Source organism: Crotalus tigris, unplaced genomic scaffold (assembly GCF_016545835.1).
Source record: "Crotalus tigris isolate CLP2741 ecotype Arizona unplaced genomic scaffold, ASM1654583v1 scf7180000017666.379230911805:20528666, whole genome shotgun sequence".
Classification (NCBI taxonomy): Eukaryota; Metazoa; Chordata; class Lepidosauria; order Squamata; family Viperidae; genus Crotalus; species Crotalus tigris.
Window position 1 is genome coordinate 14,369,463 of NW_024096552.1, and position 23,620 is coordinate 14,393,082.

The 23,620-nt window shown below is 37.3% G+C and overlaps 1 protein-coding gene across 9 annotated transcripts in view; it reads right to left on the reverse strand.

The window, feature by feature from the left end:
- The window catches only part of STARD3NL (STARD3 N-terminal like), a 145,358-nt gene that overhangs the window by 23,042 nt on the left and 98,696 nt on the right, over window positions 1-23,620 (reverse strand). Inside the window, exons 1-2 of one of the 9 annotated variants that reach the window (XR_005555982.1) lie at window positions 14,100-14,331; window positions 9,790-10,072 (exon numbers count right to left, since the gene is read on the reverse strand). Coding sequence is in view for 7 of the 9 variants with exons in the window: in XM_039336758.1 (XP_039192692.1) it covers window positions 9,790-10,002 (213 nt within the window). In the remaining 2 variants the exon portion in view is untranslated. Of the gene's footprint in view, window positions 1-9,789; window positions 10,073-14,024; window positions 14,356-23,620 lie in introns of those variants that run through there. The other 8 variants (XR_005555981.1, XM_039336758.1, XM_039336757.1 and 5 more) reach the window with 8 other exon arrangements.

A 23,620-nucleotide genomic window follows, 5' to 3' on the forward strand; every position in this document is an offset into this window, starting at 1 on the left:
TAGAAATAGAAAAAAAACAATAGAATAGGGAGAACCAGAGAGCTCTTCAAGAAAATTGGAGATATGAAGAGAATGTTTCATGCAAAGATGGGCATGATAAAGAACCAAAATGGCAGGGACCTAACAGAGGCAAAAGTGGCAAAACTACACAGAAGAACTATACAAAAACAAGCTTAACGTCCCAGACAGAGTGGTCACTGTCCTCGAGTCAGACATCCTAGAACAGTGGTTCTCAACCTTTCTAATGCTGCGACCCCATAATACAGTTCCCCATGTTGTGGTGACCCCCAACCACTTATACATCACCAGGTGCCAGGGGCATGGCCAAATAAAAGGGGGAAAAAATGGCGGACAGCCTTGTTTGGCAACCCCCGTGAAATGGTTGTTCGACCCCAAATGGGGTCCTGACCCACAGGTTGAGAACCACTGTCCTAGAATGTGAAGTGAAATGAGGCTTAGGAAATCTGAGCAATAACAAATCTAGTGGAGGATCCAATTTTATTAACTCATTGTAAATTCTTTTAATATGAGCATATTTCTGATCTTTAATCTGAATTACCAAATTTTAATCTGCTAAAGTGATTCCCACTTTCTTATCTAAGGTCCACCTCTCCACTATTTGCAAATATTGAAACCATGATTGTAAAATATTTTCTTGCCTTAACAAATCTGAAGACTTTAGTTGCCAATCAGTACCCACTAAATAAGTAATTCTTTATACGAAATATTATCAAAATTCACCCCCTTAGAAATCCCCTGAATTGTCCAGGAATCCCCCAAATAGGTATTTTATAATTTAACTTATAATAATACTTCTTCCAGACTCGAAGTAAAGCATTTCTTAAAATGTGACTTAAAAACCAGATCTACTTTCTTATCAAAAATTAAATAGGCATGCCAACCATATAATAAATCCCAACCTTCAAGAGCAAGAATGTTTTTATTTGTTAAATTAAGCCAATCACTTACTATAGTTAAAGTGGCCGCATCATAATATAATTTCAAATTAGGTGCTTTAAGTCCACCTCTTTCTTGAATGTAACATCTTAAACTTTACCCTTGATTTCTTCCCACCCCAGATAAATTTATTGATACCCTTCTGCCACTCATCCAAATTAGCATCCTTTTTTTAAAATAGCATCATTTGAAACAAAAAAAGAAACTTTTGGTAGAACATTCATCTTTACTACTGAAATTCTCCCCAGTAACGATAGTTGTAATTTTTGCCAATCATTTAAATCTTTTTGTACTTTTACCCGTAAGTGTTCATAATTATTCTTATACAATTTTCCATTAGATATTGTGATATATACTCCTAAATACTTAACCTTATTAACTACTTCATAACCTGTTGCTTCAGCTATAATGTCGTTTCCCTTCATAGACATATTTTTCAATAATATTTTAGTTTTATTCTTATTCACTTTAAAACCAGAGACCTGTCCATACTGTGCTAAAATTTCAACCATGTCTCTGACCGAATCTGTTGGGTGGGATAACGTCACAACAAATCATCAGTAAAAGCTCTCAGCCTATATTCAATCTTACTTATTTTTATTCCTTTTAATCTAGATGAAACTCGAATTTTAATAAGTAAAATCTCCATTGTTAATACAAATAGCAAGGGGGATAAGGGACAACCCTGTCTTGTACTTTTTTCTATTTTAAATACATCTGTTAATCCCCCATTAATTATAATTTGTGCCGATTGTTGCTGATATATGGCCTTGAGAGCACACAAAAATTTGTCTCCAAAGTTCATTTCCGCTACGACTTTCAATAAAAATTTCCAGTCTAATTGATCAAAAGCTTTCTCAGCATCTATAAATATTAAAGCAGCAGGGATTTGGTTGTTCTTATCCAAATACTCTATTAAATTAACAATTTGTCTTACATTATTTTTCATATATCTTCCCATTATAAATCCAGATTGGTCAGTATGAATCAATTGTTTCAAAACCTGCATAAATCTATTTGCCAGTATCTTTGCAAAAATCTTATAATCTGTATTTAAAAGAGATATAGGCCTATAATTTCTAGGCTGGGACAGATCCTGGTCTTCCTTTGGAATCAATGATATAAAGGCCCTTCTCCAAGATGGAGGTAGCTCTGCTCCCGACAAAATGTCATTGAAAAGTTCCTTTAATGGTTCTATCATTTCTTCAGATAGCATCTTATAATAAATTGCTGTTAGTCCATCAGTACCTGGAGTCTTGCCAACCTTCAATTGTTTAATTGCACAAATAATCTCTTCAGAAGTAATTAAACCATTAATCCCATCACGTTGGTCAATCGTAAGTCTAGGAAAATGTGCTTCCTGTAAATATTTTTCTATGTCTGAAATTTGTAGTTTCACTAGCGTATAACTTTGAATAAAAATCTAAAAAAGTCTTTTTAATCAAATTTTGTTGATACACTTCTTTACCTTTATAAATTATTTTATCTATAGTCCTTGATTTCTGTTTCTTGCGTAATTGATAAGCCAACCATCTACCAGGTTTATTTGCATTACAAAATGTATTATGTTTCATATACCTCAAATTAGTTGCCACCTGATCCGCTATTAACATATTAAATTGCTCCTTAAGCAGAGTTATAGAAACCTTTAAGTTATTATCCATTGGGTTTGATATTAAAATCTTTTCCTTACATTTAATCTCATCTTCCAACTCTTTACGTTTCTGAATCTGTTTATGTCTATGAGCATTATTCATAGAAATCAAAATCCCTCTCATATATGCTTTACTAAAATCCCATACCATTGGCATCGAGGTACCCTTATTCATGTTCCAAGCAAAAAATTCCTTTAAGTAACCTCTACATCTCTGTATATTCTCTTCATATCTAAATAAATTCTTGTTCAACCTCCAAGACCTTCTAGTCCCTTCTTCCAGCAAAATTTCCAACCATACAGGACTATGATCTGAAAATATTCTAGGAAATATCTTGATATTCTTCACCCTAGAAAAGAAATCATTAGTAATTAAAAAAAAGTCAATTCTAGAATAAGATTGGTGCCTATCTGAGAAAAAGGTAAAATCTTTTTCCTCAATGTTCCGTTCTCTCCAAATGTCTCTAAGTTCCAAATCATCCTTTAAATCAAAAAAAGCTTTAGGAAGTCTTGCATGATTAGAAACTTTAGAAGAACCCTTCTTATCTTTACTTGAATCTAAAACACCATTCCAATCTCCCATCATAATAACTGACTTGTAATCCAAAGAAATTAATTTCTGGTAAATCATCTTGTAGAAATATTTTTGTTGTTGATTGGGAGCATATAATCTAACAAGAAGAGTTCTCTTATCATTTATTAATAAATCAATAATGACATATCTGCCTTGTGAATCCAAATCAATTAATTTCGGTGAAAGCTCCTTTCTCACATAAATAACTACACCTCCTTTTTTCTGCAAAGCAGGAGCTATAAAGTGTACCCCCAGCCGGGGGTTAAACAAGTATTTTTGATCTTTAGAAATAATATGAGTCTCTTATAAACAAATAATATCATTTCTGTGTTGTTTCAAATAATGAAAGTCTTTCTTTTTTTCCTGTGGTGAATTAAGGCCATTAACATTCCAGTTAGAAGCTTTGCCATTCTTGGCAGGTTGAAGCCTTTGGAACAAAACCTCTAAATTTGCAGTCGATGACCTCTTTGGCCTTGCTCCTCCCACTGGCTCCGAAGTAGACTGTGGTGAAACTCCATCATCTACCTTTTGTTGTTTTTGTTGTTGTTCTCTTTCTCTACGTTTATGAGTAGCACGTGTAATTCTCTGTTCCCTTAAGTCTTCCCTTGTTTGGAAACTCTGTTGCATAGGTTCAATCAATAATTCTTCTCCCAAAAGTGGCATTAGACCTACAGCCAATTGTGCTTCTGCCTTGCTCTCATCCTTTTTTTATCTTGGAGATGGTGGTAGACCTCCTTTTAAAACAGTAACATAGAAATCTCTTGCTTTTGAAATTGTATTAAGACGATATCGTGTGCCAACATAGGTCACCACAGGTATATCCCATCTAAATTGAATTTGTCGTTTCTTAAGTTCTTCAGCCAAAAAAGCAAAGTCTTTTCTTTTTCTAAGGATTTTTGAAGGTATTTCCTTTAAAATTATCACATCTTGAGCTGCAATCTGAAATCTTTGCTTATAGAAAGTATGTATAATTTCATTACGAAGTGATCTTCTAGCAAAATAAACAACCACATCTCTTGGTAATTTTCTCTGTTTTGCAACCGATGAATTGACTCTGAAAATCTTTTCTATATCTCTCAACATTCCTTCAGGATCACATTCCAAAATAGAAGCCAGTTCTGCTGCAATTTCTTCTTTCAAATTCTCCTGAACATTTTCCTTCAAGCCTCTTATTCTCAAAGCATACTCCATTTCTCTATATTGTGACATTATAATTTCATTCTGTGCAACATCCACATTATCTTCTATTTTTTCAACTCTATCTTGTAATATTTCAACATTACCATCACCTCATCCACACAGTCATCAATCTTTTCTACAAGACTAGCAAGCCCCTGGAGTGCAAACACAATATCTTCCCTCAACTCATTATTTTTTTGCGCCAAGAGCTCTGCTGTTTTTTGTACACTTATCCAAAGCATCTTGTAAATCCTTAAGTGTAATTGCCTGAGGTGGAGGAGAAGGTGGGGAAGGTTTAGGTTAAGTTGTTGTACAGTCTGAATTACCGGAGAAGAAATTGAAGTTTTAGGAAGAGAAATAGGTCCAGGATGTTTCAAAGCCATTTTTTAAAACAGAGTTAGTAAAAGATTGTATGATTAAATGGGCCCAGAATATTCAGGAACCGATTTCATTGGATTTATGGGAGTTAATTTGGATTAAAAATGTTAAATTTACGCAGGCTCAAAATTTGAGGGAAAATTTTTATAAAATGTTTTATAGATGGCATCTGGATCCTAAAAAGTTGTCTTGTATGTACCCGAACCTGCAACCTAATTGTTGGAGATGTGGTTGCTTGGATGCAACTGATTTTCATGTTTGGTGGACCTGTAAAAATATTAAAGCCTTTTGGATTATGATTTGGTGGAACATTCAAAAGATTTTTAAAAGGAAAATTAAGTTTACTCCCCAATTATTTTTTGGGGTATTTTTGTGGATTTTGATGCTAAAGAAACTATTTTAATGTTGAATTTAATAACAGCAACAAGATTATTGGTGGGTCAATATTGGAAGAAAGACTCTCTGCCTTCTTTAGAAGAATGGGTATTTAAGGTTTCTAATTTAGCAGAAATGGCTAAAATTTCTGCTTATTTAAAGGATCATACACAAGAGAGATATGTTATTGTATGGAGAAGATGGACAGAATATGTTCAGAAGAAATATGGAACTACAAAGTTTCATTTATTTTATGAGTAATGGATTTGTTTATAAAATTATGATGTTAAAGTTTGAAGAGAGTTAAGGGTTAGTATGATTTTGGTTATTATATAATTAGTAAACTTAAATAGATTATGTTTAATATGTTTGTATAACCCTGTACTTGGCTCTGGGAAGTCGGAGGGCGGGGGTAGGGGGTGGGGGGAGGATGGTTGGAGGTTAAATAGCTCAGATAAGTAGAAATAGTTTTATTGTATATAATACTGATGTTTCAATTTGGAGAGAGGAATTGCTCAGGCATTTCCCCTGGACTGCATCCGGAGTGAGAAAATAGGAGGAAGGGGAGAAGTAAGTAGGAAGGTTGAGGAGAAGGAGGAGAGGGGGAGAGTGAGGAAGAAGAGGGAAAGAGGGAAGTGAGAGAAGAGGTTAGAGGGTGGATGCGGTTTGGGGGGAAATGGGTGAGCAATACCGAAAGTTGTGTGTATAAATTTATTTTATTCTTTATCTGAAGTACTCTTTATGAATGTAATGAAAAATTGAAAATAAATTTTTTTTTACAAAAAAAAAAAAACAAATCTAGTGGAGGTGACAGTATTCCAGCTGAGCTATTCAAAATCTTAAAAGATGATGCAGTAAAAGTGCTACACTCAATTTGCCAGCAAATTTGGAAAATTCAACAGTGGCCACAGGATTTGAAAAGGTCAGTTTACATTCCAATTCCAAAGAAAGGCAATGCCAAAGAATGTTCAAACTATCGCACCATTGCACTCATTTCAAATGCAAGTAAAGTTATGTTTAAAATCCTACAAGCTAGACCCCAGCAGTATGTGGATCGAGAATTACCAGAAGTACAGGCAGGATTTCGAAGAGGCAGAGGAACTAGGGATCAAATTGCCAACATATGCTGGATCATGGAGAAAGCTAGGGAGTTCCACAAAAACATCTACTTCTGCTTCATTGACTATGCTAAAGCCTTTGATTATGTGGATCACAAGAAATTGTGGCAAGTTCTTAAAGAGATGGGAGTACCAGACCATCTCATTTGTCTCTTGAGAAACCTATATGCGGGTCAAGAAGCAACAGTGAGAACTGGACACGGAACCACTGATTGGTTCAAAATTGGGAAGGAGTCCGGCAAGGCCCTGCCTATTTAACTTATATGCAGAGCACATCATGAGAAAGGCAGGGCTAGATGAATCAAAAGTTGGAATTAAGATTGCCGGGAGAAATATCAACAACCTAAGATATGCAGATGATACCATTCTAATGGCAGAAAGTGAAGAGGAACTAAAGAGCCTCTCGATGCAGGTGAAGAAGGAAAGTGCAAAAGTTGGCTTGAAACTCAACATTAAGAAAAGCAAGATCATGGCATCCGGCCCTCTCAATTCCTGGCAATTAGATGGGCAAGAAATGGAGGTAGTGACAGATTTTATCTTCAAGATAACCACAGATGGGGACTGCAGCCAAGAAATTAAAAGATGCTTGCTCCTGGGAAGGAAAGCTATGGCAAATCTATACAGCATACTAAAAAGCAGAGACATCACCCTGTCAACAAAAGTGCATATAGTCAAGGCCATGGTTTTCCCAGTTGCAATGTATGGCTGTGAAGAAAATCTGACCGCCAAAAGATTGAGGCCTTTGAACTATGGTGCTGGAGAAGACTCCTGCGAGTCCCCTGGACTGCAAGGCAATCAAATCAGTCAGTCCTAGAGATCAACCCTGATTGCTCTTTAGAAGGACAGATCCTGATGTTGAAACTCAAATACTTTGGCCACCTAATGAGAAGGAAGGACTCACTGGAGAAGAGCTTAATGCTTGGAAAGACTGAGGGCAATAGAAGAAAGGGACGACAGAGAATGAGGTGGCTGGATGGAGTCACTGAAGCAGTAGGTGTGAGCTTAAATGGACTCCAGAAGATGGTAGAGGACAGGAAGACCTGGAGGAACATTGTCGCGATGGGTCAGACACGACTTCGCAACTAACAACAAATGCTTAAGCATTCCAAAACACCACAAACATTAAGCATTACTAAATAAGAACTATGCTTCTTGCATTTTACTCATGCATAATAAAAACTTGCTCAAATTTTATGAACTAAAATCAAGTTGGATGAGATGCTGAATTCAGAATTCCTATATCTACACAAATTTGTAAAAACAAACTGTAGAGTTGTAGAAAGTGTGGGAAAGATAATTAGCTCCGTTTTATTTTTCCTTGGAGAAAATGTGCATGTATATTTAAGATAATAAATTACTCAATTGTTATGTTTTAAAATGTAAATAGATGTGGCCAAAATTTATCTTTAACATAGAAATGTGATTTAAATAACTAGCTGAATGATCTTCTTAGTCAAAGCACATGAGTAATTCAATGGGTCATATTCTGACATATTGTGTGTGTGTGTGTGTGTGTGTGTGTGTGTATAGACACACACACACACATATAGTAAATAAGAATTAACACAAAAATTCCTTCTTTGCACATCTGACTGTCACAATTGAACATATTACAAGCTATGAAAATACACTATGAATACTTTCATAAATACTATATAAAAAGCCATTCTTACACGTTACTACCCCATCCTCCAAATGAATAAAATCAGTATCTTTTCACCAAAATCAGTATCTTTTTGTTGCATATAATTTTAAGAAATTAACAGAAGATTTTTCACTAATTCATATCATTATTTTTGTATGAATTACTCAACCTATTTTAATTACTTCTTCTGCTTTTGTGAATTTATAGTTAATTAATCTTTAAAGCCAGTAAAGCAAGTCAGTAAAGCAAGTAAACCTGAATAATAGGAAAGGAGAAATCTTTTCACTTGGACTCATGTAATATTGATATACGAAGATGAGAGTAATCCGTGAAATTTTCATTACTTTTTAGTTCCCCTTATGTTTAATGTAGGTATGGGTGTTAAGTGTGCGCACATGCAAAGCATATGTAAGTACAAGTTACAAAAATTCCTCTCATCTTATCTGTATACAATAAAATTATTCCCAGAATCCATAAACAAACTTCAATTATTATTTTTTTAGAATCCCCAAATCAATTTTCATGGAACAACAGCTGAGGTGACAAGTAACCATCAATTCAGGTTTTGGGGGGGTCCAAAATAGTTCTCCAGGTCACACTATCAGCAATGCACTATATCAATAAAATCAAATGCACAATTAAACCTCTTTCCAAGTAAACTTTACATTGCAGTTATATTATTCATTTTTGTTCCTTCATAGTTCCTTCTTAACAGGAACAATAAAACATTATTTTATGAAATTTAATATGACAGCTCCATTTTCAGAGTCAAAAGAATTTCCATCTTCAAACAGCAGCTGATTTATAAAATAACAATATAAATCACTTATTTTTCCCCCAGTATCTTAATAGCTCTAGAGAATACTACTATTAAGATATTATTTCCCAATATCTTAATAGCTCTAGAGCAGTGGTTCTCAACCTTTTTAATGCCGCGACCCCCAACCGGTCGTAAATCAAGGACTACTCAACTGGTCATAAGTCGAGGACTACTCAACTGGTGCAGCACCGTTTGCAGAATGGGACTTTTGGCGGGCTCAGGAGGGCAGAGACAGCCTGGACAATTCCTATTGGCTTTTGAAAGCCAATAGAATTAGACTCTATTCAAGAGAGTCTATTCTATTGGCTTTCAAAAGCCAATAGAATAAAAGGGAGTAACACAGCTAAGGAAAAGGAGGGAAAAATGGTGGACTGTGTTTGGCGACCCCCATGAAATGGTTGTTCGACCCCAAATGGGGTCCTGACCCACAGGATGAGAAACGCTGCTCTAGAGAATACTCAACTTATGATCCGAATTGAGACCAGAATTTCTGTTGTTAAGCAATGTAGTTGTTAAGTGAGTCATGCCCAATTTTACAACTCTTTTTTTCTATAGTGAATTCAGATTCCCTATTGATTTTTGTCTATTAGACGCAAATAATGATCATGTAACCTAAAATGCTGCAAATTTTGTAAATGGATACCAGGTCCCAAACATTCAAATTTTGATCACGTGATTGTGGGGATGCTGCATTGGTTGTGTGAAGAACTTTTTAAGTCATTTTTTTTAGTGCTGATATCTTTGAATAGGCACAAAATGAATGATTGTAAATTGAGGACCTGTATTTCTTTTTATATGGGTATCTGATATAGACTGAGATTCAGGGATCTACAAAAAATTAAAGTGCTATCACAAGTGCTATCTTTTCTTAGTATTTTACATGATACAAACACTTCTAAAGAAAATGGTTCATTTTGTTATATAAGTAGCTTTTCCAAATAACTCAGTGCTATATTATCTTTTTGGGAAATTATGTTTAGTCCCAGTTCAGTACGCAAAGGACTGCAGTCTAATTTAATTAAAGAAAGTCTTCACTATTCCTGCTCTCACAAATTCTCAAAGAAAAATATACTTTTAAAAGGAACTCACGTTTAATTCTATTATCCACAGCAAGGTTATAAACAATAAGTCAAATGTGACAAATAAACAGAAAGTCCTTCGAACATCAGAAATGCCTTTTTTCCCCCTGGTTTCATAGGACTCAATTCTTGGCATTAGCTGTGTTGGGTTGATGGAATGAACATCCCTTAAAGAAGGATGAGAACCCAGACTGCTGCCTTGATCGCCTGATATCCAACTCATCCTGTCTTTGGTTACAGCAGCTTTGTTTCAGCTTCAACATTACTACCAGATTAATCCATTCTGAAGATTTCTGTACAAAAGAAATGCCACAATTAATCATATTAGTCTATTCTTTTCTAATAAAACTTGATTACACAATATAAACATCCCCAAGCCAGTGTCTTCTAGGGTGTTTAGTCTTTGGCCTTCAATTTTCTCATCATGACAAAAATGTTGAGGGCTTTTGATTGAAAATAAGCTGATGTAACTAGTAAACACGTTTTCTCCACATTCTTGTTTCTCCAGTAAGTCAAATATTACTAATACAAAGTGGGTATGACAGATTATTATCATCCTAAAAGACCTCATTTCTCTTTTCAAACCAAAGACATAAAACATGAAAAATATAGGAAAGTTTAATATGAGGGTGAAGGTTCATTCTCCAAGCTTGTGGGTTGGTTTCTGGACATTTTGTTACCAGGCTAGGAGTTTAGGGGATATCAGTGTCAGTGTTCTGTTTATAAGGGCTTTGTGTGGTCAATAGGTTTTGTGATGGATCTGGTATGAGTATGTCAAGTGAAGATCTTGTGATGGGTCAGGTGTGAGTCATCAGTGGAGTTTTGTGATAGTCTTGTGTTGGGGAGGTTACATCAGGTGTGGGTCACTGAGAAGTGAAGTGCTGGTTGGGGAGGCTTGCATGGGTTGGTTGAGGGTCAGTGTTGTCTCTGGTTGGCTGTGTGATTGATTTGGATTCTGAGGGGTTCATAGGCTGATTGTAGGTCAATGTGTCTGTTGATGGAATTGCTTGGGGAGTTCCAGGCTTCGATGAACTCACGAGCATGGCAGGTGGTAGCGTAGCCGTTGATTTTTGTGTTGCTCCAATCAAACTGGTGCTATTTGGTGTCAATGTGAGTAGATATTAAGGATTTGGGATTGTAGTGTTTGACTGCCAGCCAATGTTTGTGGATCCTGGTTTTTAATGGATGCTATGAATTGGTTGCAATTGTTATAATTGATGTTGTAGATTACATTCATCCTTCTATATCTTATCTTTGGTTCTGGCTAATTCCTGGTGGAGTGTGGCTGTGGGTTTGTGAGCTATTCCTATTCCTAGAGGTTGGAGAATTCTGTTGTCATGACACACCCACACCTACTGACCACACAAAGCCCTTATAAACAGAACACTGACATTCCCTAAACTCTGCTGAAGATGTTACCTAGCTGGTAACAAAACGTTAGGAAACCAATCCACAAGTTTAAAGAACGAACCTTTACCCTCATCCTACACCCAAGCTACAAATATTTGCCACTATTGCAAAGTTAATATACTTTGATTTCCAATATTAATAATTTATTTTTGCTATATTTTGGACACTGAGATGGATGGCATAAAAATTTAATAACTAAATACATTTCAAGCTGTTTTCCTATTTCTAATGTTCAAATCCAATCCAAACTCTGATACTGGCAAGTTAAGTCATTTTTTATATTTAAAAATAAAATCAATGACCTCTTTTCCAAAGCAACATAGACTTTACATAAGTGATCAATATACGTTTATTTATTTAGCCATAGATTCATTTTCCTATAATTAGAAATTACATTGTACAAATAAAATTTATTGAAATTTTGAAGACATGGCTGTGCCAACTAGCCTGGAGCCTCAATGGATTTTGGAGGTGGCTAATGAAGTAGATGCCGCTCTGTCCCTTTCCTGTGCACACTTTGCTCCCTGTCTATCCTGGTTAATTTTAATTAAATTTTAATTATGATCCTTATTTATTATTTTAATGGTTTATAATGCATTTTAATTGAATGTCTTAAGCCACCTAATGAGATGGATGGCATACGTAAATAAATAAAATGAATAAATAAAAGTTTATATAACTACAAAATACATTAAAGAAAGTATAAAGGGTAGAAAAGGGAGGAGAGATAGAAAAAAAGAAAAAAAACTTTTCCATTCTCAGGAAATATAACCACCACGAAGAATTTATCACTCTTAAAATAAAATCAAGCATCTCTTCATTTCATATTTCCCCCATTTTATATAAACTACAACGTCCTCCCTCCCTATTAAAAGCAGAAGTCCAGTAGGGGTTATCAGAAATGACAACATGAGTATGCATTACTGAGCTTATCTAAGATATTTCTCGACTTATGACCTAAATTGACCCCAAAATTTATGCTACAAAATGAGACAATTGGTAAGTGAATTTTGCCCCATTTTATGACTTTTCTTGCCAGATAGTAAGTGAACCATTACGGGTAAGTTAGTAATATCCAAATTATGATAAGCAAAACATTTTATAGTTTAGTGTAGTACTTAAGGTACTGGCTTAGAAAATTTTGGGCCAGTCACGCAGACCAACCTACCTCACAGTAGCTGGGAGAAAAACAGGAGGTGGAAGAAGTATTATGTATGTTTGCCAACTTCAGTTATTTATAAAGTAATAAAAGCGGGATAAAAATTTAATAAGTAAATAATCATCCATTCTTCCACAGACTGCAGAGTATGTGGTTTTGTGTGCTGCCTGCATCCAACAGATGGGGCTTTGCTTGTTGGTGTGGCCCAGTTGCAGGCATGCCACAACTTGGTACCAGTCCATGGACTGTGGGTTGGGGACTCCTGATCTAAAAGTCAGTAGGCTTCTTGGTAATGAGTGATGTAATCAAAGAACTACCAAGAGGAAAATAACATCTCCGTTAACATTGACAGGGCAAGCTATACAGCAAAGGGAATTCCCTTCCAGCACTGAAGATGACCGTCTTGAAATGGTAAATGTTACCTAATACATAAATATTTTTTTTTCAAGAACAGCTTCCTTACAATTTTATTCTGACATCTTTAGGTTATGTCTCTACTGATAGTTTTGTGGGTTGCTAAAAAGGTTAGATTTAAGTGCTTAATCTTTCACAGCATTAGCTGTTTAGATGGCGAGTTATAAAGAGAAAACTTTAGTCTAGCAAATAAAACATAGGGATAGGATTGAATGAAATATATTCCAGCTCCACTTTTCAGTTAAGTGTGTGCATATAACAGTGGTGGCAAACCTATGGCACGGGCGCCAGAGGCAGCACTCAGAGCCCTCTCTGTGGGCACGCACGCCATCGCCCCAGTCCTAGGCCTTCAGCTGGGTTTTATAAAACCTTTTTGCTTTACGCCTCCACCATGTACAAAAAAAAAAGTTCAATCAATCAATTTCAACTTCTTGGGGGAAAAAGAAATCTTGCAAAGTTAGGATTGATTGAACTTTTTAGTCTCACCCAGCCTGCTGTTACCACTGCAGCCACACCCACTCAATGGGCCACACCTGGCCAATGGGCCACACCCACCCGGCACCCGACAATGCATAAGTGGATTTTGGGTTGCAGTTTGGGCACTTGGTCTCTAAAAGGTTCGCCAATGCTGGCATATAATACATATATAGTGTATCTTGCAGATATTCTAAGATATCGTCAGAACTGTTAAAATTTATAGAAGTCTATTCAGCGGTTGGTTCGGGAAAAAAACATTAGAGACGTCCCATCTTCACGACAGTAGTTTTTCACCCACTTTTAGCCCAGCAGCACTACCGGATGCAATCCGAGACGAGCGAGCCTCTTACACTTCCTCCTCCTCATTCCTTCAACTAAGCCCGACCCTTCCTCTCTGGATAGAGGCCATCCCCTGCGGCACTGGGAAAAACTAGGAAACATCTGCACCGGGAGCAAACTAGGCCCACCAGATGCCATCCTCCTGTTGCCCGGCGGCGGCTTTCTACGGGCAGCGGGCGGCGAGGCAGAGGAGGCAAGATGCAGCGAAGGAGAGAGTTCCGCAACGCCTCCCACACTCTTCAGAGTTCCCGTCGGCCACCCACGGAGAGAGGACAGAGGAAAGGCTGTCACAATTGCCCCTTCCCCGTTATTGGAAGAGAGAAAAGGCCAACAGGAATGGAGTGCGGTGGAAGCCGATTCCGCGACCAGCCGAGGGCCTTCACAAGGCCCCAGGAGAGAAGGTGGGCGAGCGACGCCTCTCATAACCCTAGAGGCGAAGCTCTTACCGGGACGCACCACTCCGCTTTTCCCGAGGGCGGGCCAAGCATCCCGAGGTGACCCCGCCTCAAGCGGCTCCTTACCGTGCCCCCCAGCAGTAACGAAGATCACGCCCGTTCGGCGACAATAACACACCCTCTGGAAGCCTCGAGGGAGGAGCTGGCCGGATAGCGGAACGACTAATAGTCAGAGGAGCCACTACGGCGGCGCGAGCAAAGGGCGGGGCCCTGCTGGGCGGGGCCATCCGAAAGGAAAGGCGGCGGCCGCCACAGAGGGAGGGGGAGTTGCGGTTCCACGGGTCCCTCGCTTTTATTTGGCTCTTCGTCATCGGAGCCATTCACCTCTAGAAAGTTTGTCGCTGAAAGGCTAGTTTTCTGCCTACCTGAAGAATAAACTAATTGTACCAGTTTTCAGTTATGGTGAAAATTTCATCTTATGTCCAGCTTTGATAAGGGGCTATAATACAATTCAAACCATATTATAAAAGAATAAAATATATTTTAAAAAATCAAGAAGCGAGTCTGCTTTATTAAAGGTGGTCAGGAAAGCACGTAGATTACTTTTACTTCTCTGCTTTCTCCCATGCTTTATGTTGTAGTCCGAGCCCTAGGAAACTCGGCGGTCCGCAAAGGATTAGTCGCGGCTAACTGCCGAGCAACTTGCTCACAAAGTACATTGGAAAATTGTTAATGGCATTTTTTTCCCCCTTCGATTCCTTTTTCATACCTGAACTTAGACTTTTTCGCTAATCAATTATAGTCCTTTTGCTTCAATTTTCCTAAACAATTCTTAAAAGTATGTCTTTACAAACTTCCATCTGAAAAATGGGAAAAAATGAAGTGAGGACCCAAAAGGTGAGAATGCTGTATTAGATGAATACCGACATGCTTTTGTTGTTGTTTTAATTTAGTTTTTGTGACAATGAATGAGATGAGTTCACCAAATTGTAACCTTATGTTGTAATTCCCATTTGATCTTTTATGTCACTAATGAACACAGTATCGTATAGCATTAGTATAGAGAATAGAATAGAGTACAGTAGAGTAGAACCGAACATTTGCCAAATGTGATTGGAATTTGTCTCGGGTGCATAAGCTCTGTGTACATACAAGCAACAAATGATAAATCATCATCATCATAAAATACAATAATCATAAATCATATACTAGCAGGCATGAAATAATCCCTGATTTTAAGGGAAGAGGAAAATTCCAGGAGACCAACAGGGACAAATAGGCTCAGCAATCATGGGACGCTAAGAGCTTGTTGGATAAAAAATAATGGAAAATAATGTGAATGGAAAAACAAGCCTTTAGGCCAGCTACATACCTGATTTATAAAGGTCTAAACATCCACTAGATGGTGGCAAAGGATATGACTAAGACATTTCAGTGGAGCAGCATCAAGAAAAGATTCTCAAAAATTGGGTTGTAATTTCAAGGGGATCTCAAACAACTGAGACATACCTTTAAAAAACAATAATTAGGTTTGCACAGACCAAATGGGAAGTGTTTTAAAAATATTTATTTAATAACAAGATACTTATAGCTGCTGATCTCACACAAATGACTCTTAAGTGGCGTACACACATAAAAAACCCATCACATCTAATCCCAGGCATACAAAAATAAACAATAAAAAACAAAAACTCTTTATAACTCCCATTAAAAAGAAAAAAAAACACCTCACAACAGCAGAGCTCATCTAAATGCTGACCTCAACTTCTTGGGAAACAGCCAAGTTTTTCAATATCTTAGGAAAGGCTAAAAAGCCATTTCTGAGAGATGCTGTTCTCTGTAGGACAAAGTCTGCAACTGTGAAGACATGTCTCAGGGGTCCAACAAGAAGATGTGTGATAGGAGGGATCTAAAACATGCCCCCTCTAAACTGAAAGCTTATTCCTGCTTTGCTTTCTTTATTCACTTCTTTTTTCTAAATTTGTATTGATGTTTATTCTGCAAAAAAATCTTTAATAAAAATTAACAAAAGAAAGTTATGCCAATAATGCCACTGTGACTACTTTTTAAAATAAAACTGAGTTCTGAATCGGAAGCTTTCAGTATGACAAAATTTAGTTACATGCCTCATAATTATATGAATGCTTAGGAATTTCACAATAATTGTAACTAAGCTTGTTTATTATATTTTTTGTTGTAATAAATGTATGGTTTGATCTGTTCCTGAATAACAAAATTCTAAAAGTAGCTTATTATGCTTATTAAGGAGAGATAATGCTTTAAATTTTAAATGCTTTAAAATTATGGATAATATACGTACATGTGCAAATATTCAAGTAGAGCATGTGAGCAACATTAGATACGCAAAGTAGAATTAAGTGAATAACAGACATATGAAAGGGCTATAAATTAAAAAGAATCATGGTGAAACCTTTATGAGTATCATTAAACTATCTAACTTGTTATACTAATGAATCTAGGCATAAATTGCATTTGCCCTAGCACCATCTTTTCTGTTGTCACTAGCCAAAAACAAGAGGTAAACATACAATGCCAGAGTGCTGCTGACTCTGCTATGTTCAGAAGTGTGAAATTTTTTTTGCTCATCTTGTTTCTTTGAAAAACTGCTATAGAAATTGATTTCATCACAGAGTGATGTGTAAAAGTGGTCATTGAAAAGCAATCGGAGGTAAAAAAACAATTATATGTGATGCTAACCACATCACTCTTTGTGGTGGTGTCTTAGCACTAGGCTACAAAATAGTGACTGTTTTGCTTGCAGTTAAAAATTTTTCAAGACATTTTGTTCCAGTTGTTACAGCTTAAAAATCAAAAGTACTAAAGAAATAGCAGGAGTCTGTCAATGGCAAACTTCTACAAAGAGTTTTTTCTTCAGAAATGCACACTATTATGTAAACAAATGTCCCAGTTTTTTCACAGAATTGCTAGGCTTCTGAGATTTTCTAAGATTGGCGAGATGTCGTCTTCATGTAGTTCTGTGAACCATGATGCTTCATTGCAGCACTTTCATAAAATTGAGCAACGTGATTTCATTACATTACTCTAAAGACTTTCACTCAAATCCAGAGAAGAGAAGTTGTAAATGAAAACTATAATCTATAAAACTAGAGAGGGAAAGTTAGGAATATAAAGACAAAAATAATACAAATTATGAAAAATATAAGTGAAAAAATTAGATGTAGAAGAAAAAAAGGTGAAAAGATAGATAGATATAGATATATAATATACAAAGAAAATACTTCCCCTTCATCAAGACAAATATAGACTAGTTCAGTAACTTTTCACCTTCTCTAAAATATTTCATCCAAATTTTTTCTTCGCATACCTCATTCTTTGTTTATAAACAAATTATAAAGCCCATCATTCATTCTTTATCAGCAAAAGTCTGTTAAGAGCTATCAGAAATAATAACATATATATTTTAAATTTAATCAAATAATTAGCTTAATATTCTTTTCATTCATTTATTTTTAACCCAGTAACTTATCATTTTCTCTAGCAATAAATAAAAAATATTGATTTTTATGATATTATTGTATGTGTCCCAGACTTACTTGGGGTGAAGACTATATAAGGTTGATTGATTAATAAATAAATAAAATTATTTCTTCAGATATGTCCCATGTTAATTTCTTGTAATTTTTTCTCTGTGTAAACTGCTTCACAGGTTTAACACATATTAGAAATTAAATCTATATTTTAACCGAAGAAGACAATTTGCAATCCTTTAGTTTTATCACCATAGCTTCTGTGAAAATACAAAAGAAAACAAAAGCCTTCTTCCCATATCTTATCTGTAAAAAAATCTTTAAAGGCTTGTCATTCATTCCAGGTCATGAAAAACTATAAAAGATACGGGAAAGCACAGCATATTTATTATTTAATCTTGATTAAATAGCCAATTTTATAGTCATTTTGCTTTTAAAAATCTTAATGTTTATTCTCTTTAAATATTGTCTTAAAAGCTTATTTCATTTCTTTTTCTCTTTTTTTCCCTCAGGAACTCCTTCATGAATATCATACATTTCTTTTGTAAATCCAGGATAAAAGTTGTCCAGGTCACTCTTTGATTTATTATCTGTGTATCCTTTTAATTAATAATAATACTAGTTGGCAGCTGGTTTAATTTGTTAGTCCTGTTAAAATCTTTTCCATATAATTCTTATATCATTTTTAAATCCATATCCAGAACAGCCTGGTTCTTAGTTATATCCTGATGACGTTACCTAGTTTGGGTAATGAAATATCTGCAAGAAGGCAACCAAGTTCAGAGAGCACCAAGGACCCTTCAGTTGTATCGTATTCTATTTCCTATTTTGAGCCCATTTTTATGATACCAGATAAACCTAAGACAAATTTCGAAGTGCATTGCTGCCAAATATCCTTGAATTCTTCCAAAGTTAAAATACCTTTCTCCATTCTATATTAGTGGATCTGTTTTCTTTTAATTATAATCTTTGATTCTTCCAGGATGTCCAGTCTTCAAAGTGTTCTCTTATCATGTTTTTCTCTAATCCATGTTTTTCCCACAGAAAAGTTTCTTGCACTTAAGATTCAAACTCTTCATATATTTATAATAGGATTTTAAACAATCCACAGAAGGCTTCTTAAAATTAATTTCAAAATTTTATTTCCAATTCATCTGGAAATCACTGTTTTTCTGTTTATTAAGGTGACCAACTGTCCTCCTATAGGGAGGACAGTCCTCCTTTTGTAAGTTCTGTCCTCACTCGAAAAGTGTCCTCCTACATGTCCTCCTTTTCGATATTTGAAGACTAATCTGCAGGTCTTTTTTTTCTCATAGAATGCTCAGAATGGCGTTCCGGCACCTTTTTTTGATGGTTTTTTTTTCAACTTTTGCATGAGCTGTGCTACTCCTCCTATTGGCTTTCGAAAGGCAATAGGAATTGCTGCTGAGTGCGCCAAAACACCCGGCCGGCAAACTTTGCACATACAAGTTGTCTGCAGCGAAGGTGAATTGGCAGGAACTTTGCACCCCTCCCTGCTACCCAAGTACACCATCTCCTAGTTAGTCCCGAAGATACCTGGAGGAGACTAACTTCCATTTAGGGATGGAAAAATCAAAAATTAGGAAATGCCATTTTAACGATAAATTGAATAAGGAATTTCCATTCATCACATCAAAGAAGGATAACATTGTTTTCTGCAATATTTACAGCGGAGAATTTTGTATTGCAGTTGGGGGCAGAGCAGCTATTACGAAACACTTGACCACCAAGAAACATAAGCAATCATCAGATGCATCTGCTTCCAGTTGTAAAGTAACAAGTTTTTTTAAAACTTCAAAGTATTCTGAAGATGAAAAACAGTTAGCTGCAATGGAGGGAACATTTGCATTCCATACCATACCATAATTCACAATCAAAGTTTTCGTAGTATGGATTGTACAACTAAATTATTGAAAAAGGTTCACGATGCTAAATTTTCATGCGCCAGGACAAAATGTGAGGCTATTATTAAATCAGTATTTAAAAATTACTGTGACAAAATACTTACAGAAGACTTGGAAACTGCAGCAATTGTAATGGTTTTATCTAATGCATCCAATCATAATGAAACTAAATTGTATCCAATACTAGTAAGATATTTTAATGTTACTAAGGGCATTCAAGTAAAAATTTTAAATTTAGAATCCATTGAGGGCGAAACTGCTGAAATTTTGTCAAACCATCTATACAAAGTAATAAATGAAAACAATTTGAAATCCAAAGTTGTTGCACTAACAGCTGATAATACAAACACAAATTTTGGTGGTGAATAATGTGTATGTAAAATTACAAGATTTACCGTATTTTCCGGCGTATAAGACGACTGGGCGTATAAGACGACCCCCAACTTTTCCAGTTAAAATATAGAGTTTGGGCTATACTCACCGTATAAGACTACCCCTCTTCCAACGCACACCAAATAAAAATTAAAAAACATCAGATTTGATTTCAATATGGTAATTTTAATTCAAATGCTTATGACATGCAGGTACTTAGCAGAAAAAGTCATTTATAAACATAAGGCTGTCATCAAACATATAAACATAAAACACTGCAAGTGGATTAAACTTTTCCTAATTCACTCTAAAGCTGAAAGGAAGGATAAGACAATAAAACCATGGGAGCTGCCATGCTGTTTGTTTTCTAAACTGTCAACCAAACTGAACTGATGATGATAGGAGGAAGATAAAAAACAATAGAAAGAGCAAGTGCCGGGCAAGTCCCTGGCGAGTCAGCAACACCCATCATAACTGCAAGCTATTTTTACAGGTTTTGCTTGCGTGACAGTTTCCCTTTAAAAGCCTTCAAAATCATCCTGTTCATCATCTGATATCATAAAAATATCAATGACATCTTGTGGTACATTTGTAAGGCAGTCATCATATGGATCGAATTCTGTATCAGATGGTGTGGTCTCAGCTTCAGCTTCCTCTTCATCTTGCCACAAGTAGTCATCCTCCATATCATCTAATGAATTTGATATGCCACACTTCTTGAAAGACTTGATTACTGTTTCTGCATCAATATCATTCCAGGCTTTTATGACAAACTTGCACAAAACATCCAACTGTGGAGCACGCATGTTTCCTCCTTTTGTAATGACTTTTCGCCGCTAACCATCCATTCATTCCACTGTTCTCGAATGCGATCTTTAAATGGCTTGTTTAGGCACACATCCAGTGGCTGTACCAACGATGTCAATCCTGCAGGAATAACTGCCGCATCTGTGTTTATTCTTGCAAGCCTTTGCTTGGTGCTGGGAGTTAAATGAGCCCTGAACATATCCCACACCAGTAGACTACGTTTTTGAAGAAGTCCACCTGGTCGCCTGCTCCATACATTATCAAGCCATAGCTTTACCCCTTCTTCATCCATCCAGCCTTTTTCATTCACATGTACAAAACAACCAACAGGGAACTTGAGTTTCGGCATTGTTTTTCTTTTAAAAATAATCATTGGTCTCAGTTTGGCACCATCAGCTGTGCATCCTAGTACCACTGTAAAACTGGACTTCTCATGTCCTGTTGTTTTAATTAAAATTGTTTTTTCACCTTTTTGATGGACAGTTTTATTTCCAACCATATCAAAATTCATTGGAGTTTCATCCATATTTCCAATACTACTTAACGCATAGCCATGTTTAATGCGCTGTTGTATTACGTATCGATGGAAACTAATTACTTTGCTATCAAGATCTGCAGGTAATTTGTGTGCCATTTTTGTCTTTTGCCTCAGTACCATATTATGCCTTTTCAAGAATCTAGTACACCAAGATACAGTGGCCTTAAATCTGTTGCTGTGATCTGGGTTAGATTTGGCCCACTGAAGTGCAGACAAACATATTTTATTTCGTGTCACTACATAACCATTTTGGCGATGCTCATTCACCATGTCTGCTACATGTTTTTCAAGTTCTGGCCAATGTGGGGTGCCTCTTCTTAATGCACACTTACCCCTTGCCATACTCTTTAACGCTTTTTCAATTGCTTTCCAGTCCCGAACCATCTTTTCTGTTACTCCATATTGTCTTGCAGCAGCGCAGTTATTATGTTCCATGGCAAAGTTTACAACTTTAAGTTTGATACTGGCTTCATATTTCCTTCTTCTTGCTGGTGGAGCCATGATGGCATCTTGACTGTTGGACATTTGTATACAGTACTGTATGTACTGGTGCTCTACTGTATGAACTGGTACAGATACTGGTGCTGTACTGTACCGGTACGTACCCAGTATACAACAACCAGCCAATCATGGCAAGCGATATACCTTATCACTGGCAAGCGATGTACCTTACCGGTGATTGGCTTGTTGTTGTATACAAAGCCTGGTTGGATTGGGTGGGTCAGCTCTCCCTGCCTGCCCAGCCCTCCCTGTCCTCTTATATGCCCTAGGGAAAAAATGGACATGCTAATACACCCTTTCGCTGAAGAAGGGGAGAGGGAGGGAGGAAAGGGAGCGAAGTTTTCTGAGTTCTCATTGGCCACCTGTAAGCCCAAATGAGTACAGTATTCTCTCCTCCGCAGGCGCCCTTTTATGCCAGTGCTGAGCGTGTGTGTGCGTGCGCGTGGCATGCATGCGACTCCCCCGGGCCGCGCACCGGGATCTCCGGAGACTGGATCTCCTCCTCTTGGTCTTCCATCCCACGTGCGCGCGCACACACACACACACGCCTCCTTTCCCTCTTCCCTCTCCCTCCAATCCTTCCCCCCCACCCTGATTTCCAGCTCAGAAAGTGCAAAGCAGCGAGGAGAAGTGCGTGTGTGTGTGTGTGTGCGCGTGCACACCAGACTGCCAGAGACACTTAGGGACAGGGAGCACAATGAGAGACAGCAAGGGAAAAAGGAACTTGCCTTACTCTGTTTCCTGGAACGCCATGGAGAGAATGGCACGTCAAGCGGAGCGGGGGGGGTGACGCCTCTGCTAATTGCTTTTATTCACCACAGGCCGGATGCTGGTTTGCCAGGCGGGGGGGTGGGAACAGCAAGTGGGAGCCTATATAAAGCACTGGGAGCAACTCACTCCCAGTGCTAACTTTGTTGCTGTATGGATTAAAGGCCATTCACTTGTCATTCGTTCCTGTTTGTCGGCTCTTTTCTGGGCACTGAAGAGGATGCGCTGACAGATATTTCAGTAGTTGCTTGTTGTAATTTTTAACTTATTTAAACCTTGCTGATTTCTGTACAAAATGATTCACCTGCTGAAGCATGCATATCTGCATTGGCTATTCATGGCACATTAATGAAAATTAAGGAGTGAGATAAGTAAAAAGTAATTTTTGTTCAGTACTGTAAAAATGGCTATTGATTTCCAATAAGCACGCATGCACGCCTCCTTTCTCCCTCCAATCCTTCCTTCCCACCCCAATTTCCAGCTCGGAAAATGCAAAGCGTGTGTGTGTGTGTGCGTGGGCGTGGCCTCCTTTCCCTCTTCCTCCAATCCTTCCCAGCTCAGAAAGCAGCGAGAAGCGCGCGCGCGCGCACACACACACACACACACACACACACACCCTCCTTTCCCTCCTCCCTCTCCCTCCAATCCTTCCCTCCCACCCTGATCTCCAGCTCGGAAAGTGCGAAGCATCGAGGAGACAGATTGAGACCCCCAGGCATTTATCAGCCTGTGACTTCAAGTTAGCAAAAAGCAGCTGCAAACCACACGCCTGCTAGAGGTGAGCCGCGGGGACGGATTGCTGAAACAAACAGCTTAGAGTTTAATTGCTCTTCCCACTGCCACTCTACCAATCAAGGACTCTTTTTGAGTGAGGGGGGGGGAGAGAAAACTTGATGAGTAATATACCAAACCACATGTGTAAAGGAATAAAATAGAATACCCGTATTTTCCGGCGTATAAGACGACTCGGCGTATAAGACGACCCCCAACTTTTAAGAAGGTTTTTGTGTCTTAGAAAGTCGTCTTATACGCCGGAAAATACGGTACTCCAAAAGAAAATTCTAGGAATAGATTGTAATGCACATATTTTGTCAAATGCAATCAACACGGCATCATGTGCCACGCCAATTGATGTAGAAGTAATAATAACTACAATTTATTTGTATTTTAGTCATTTCACCATTTGTGTGGCTACTTTAAAACACTTTTGTAAAGAAGCAAATGTTC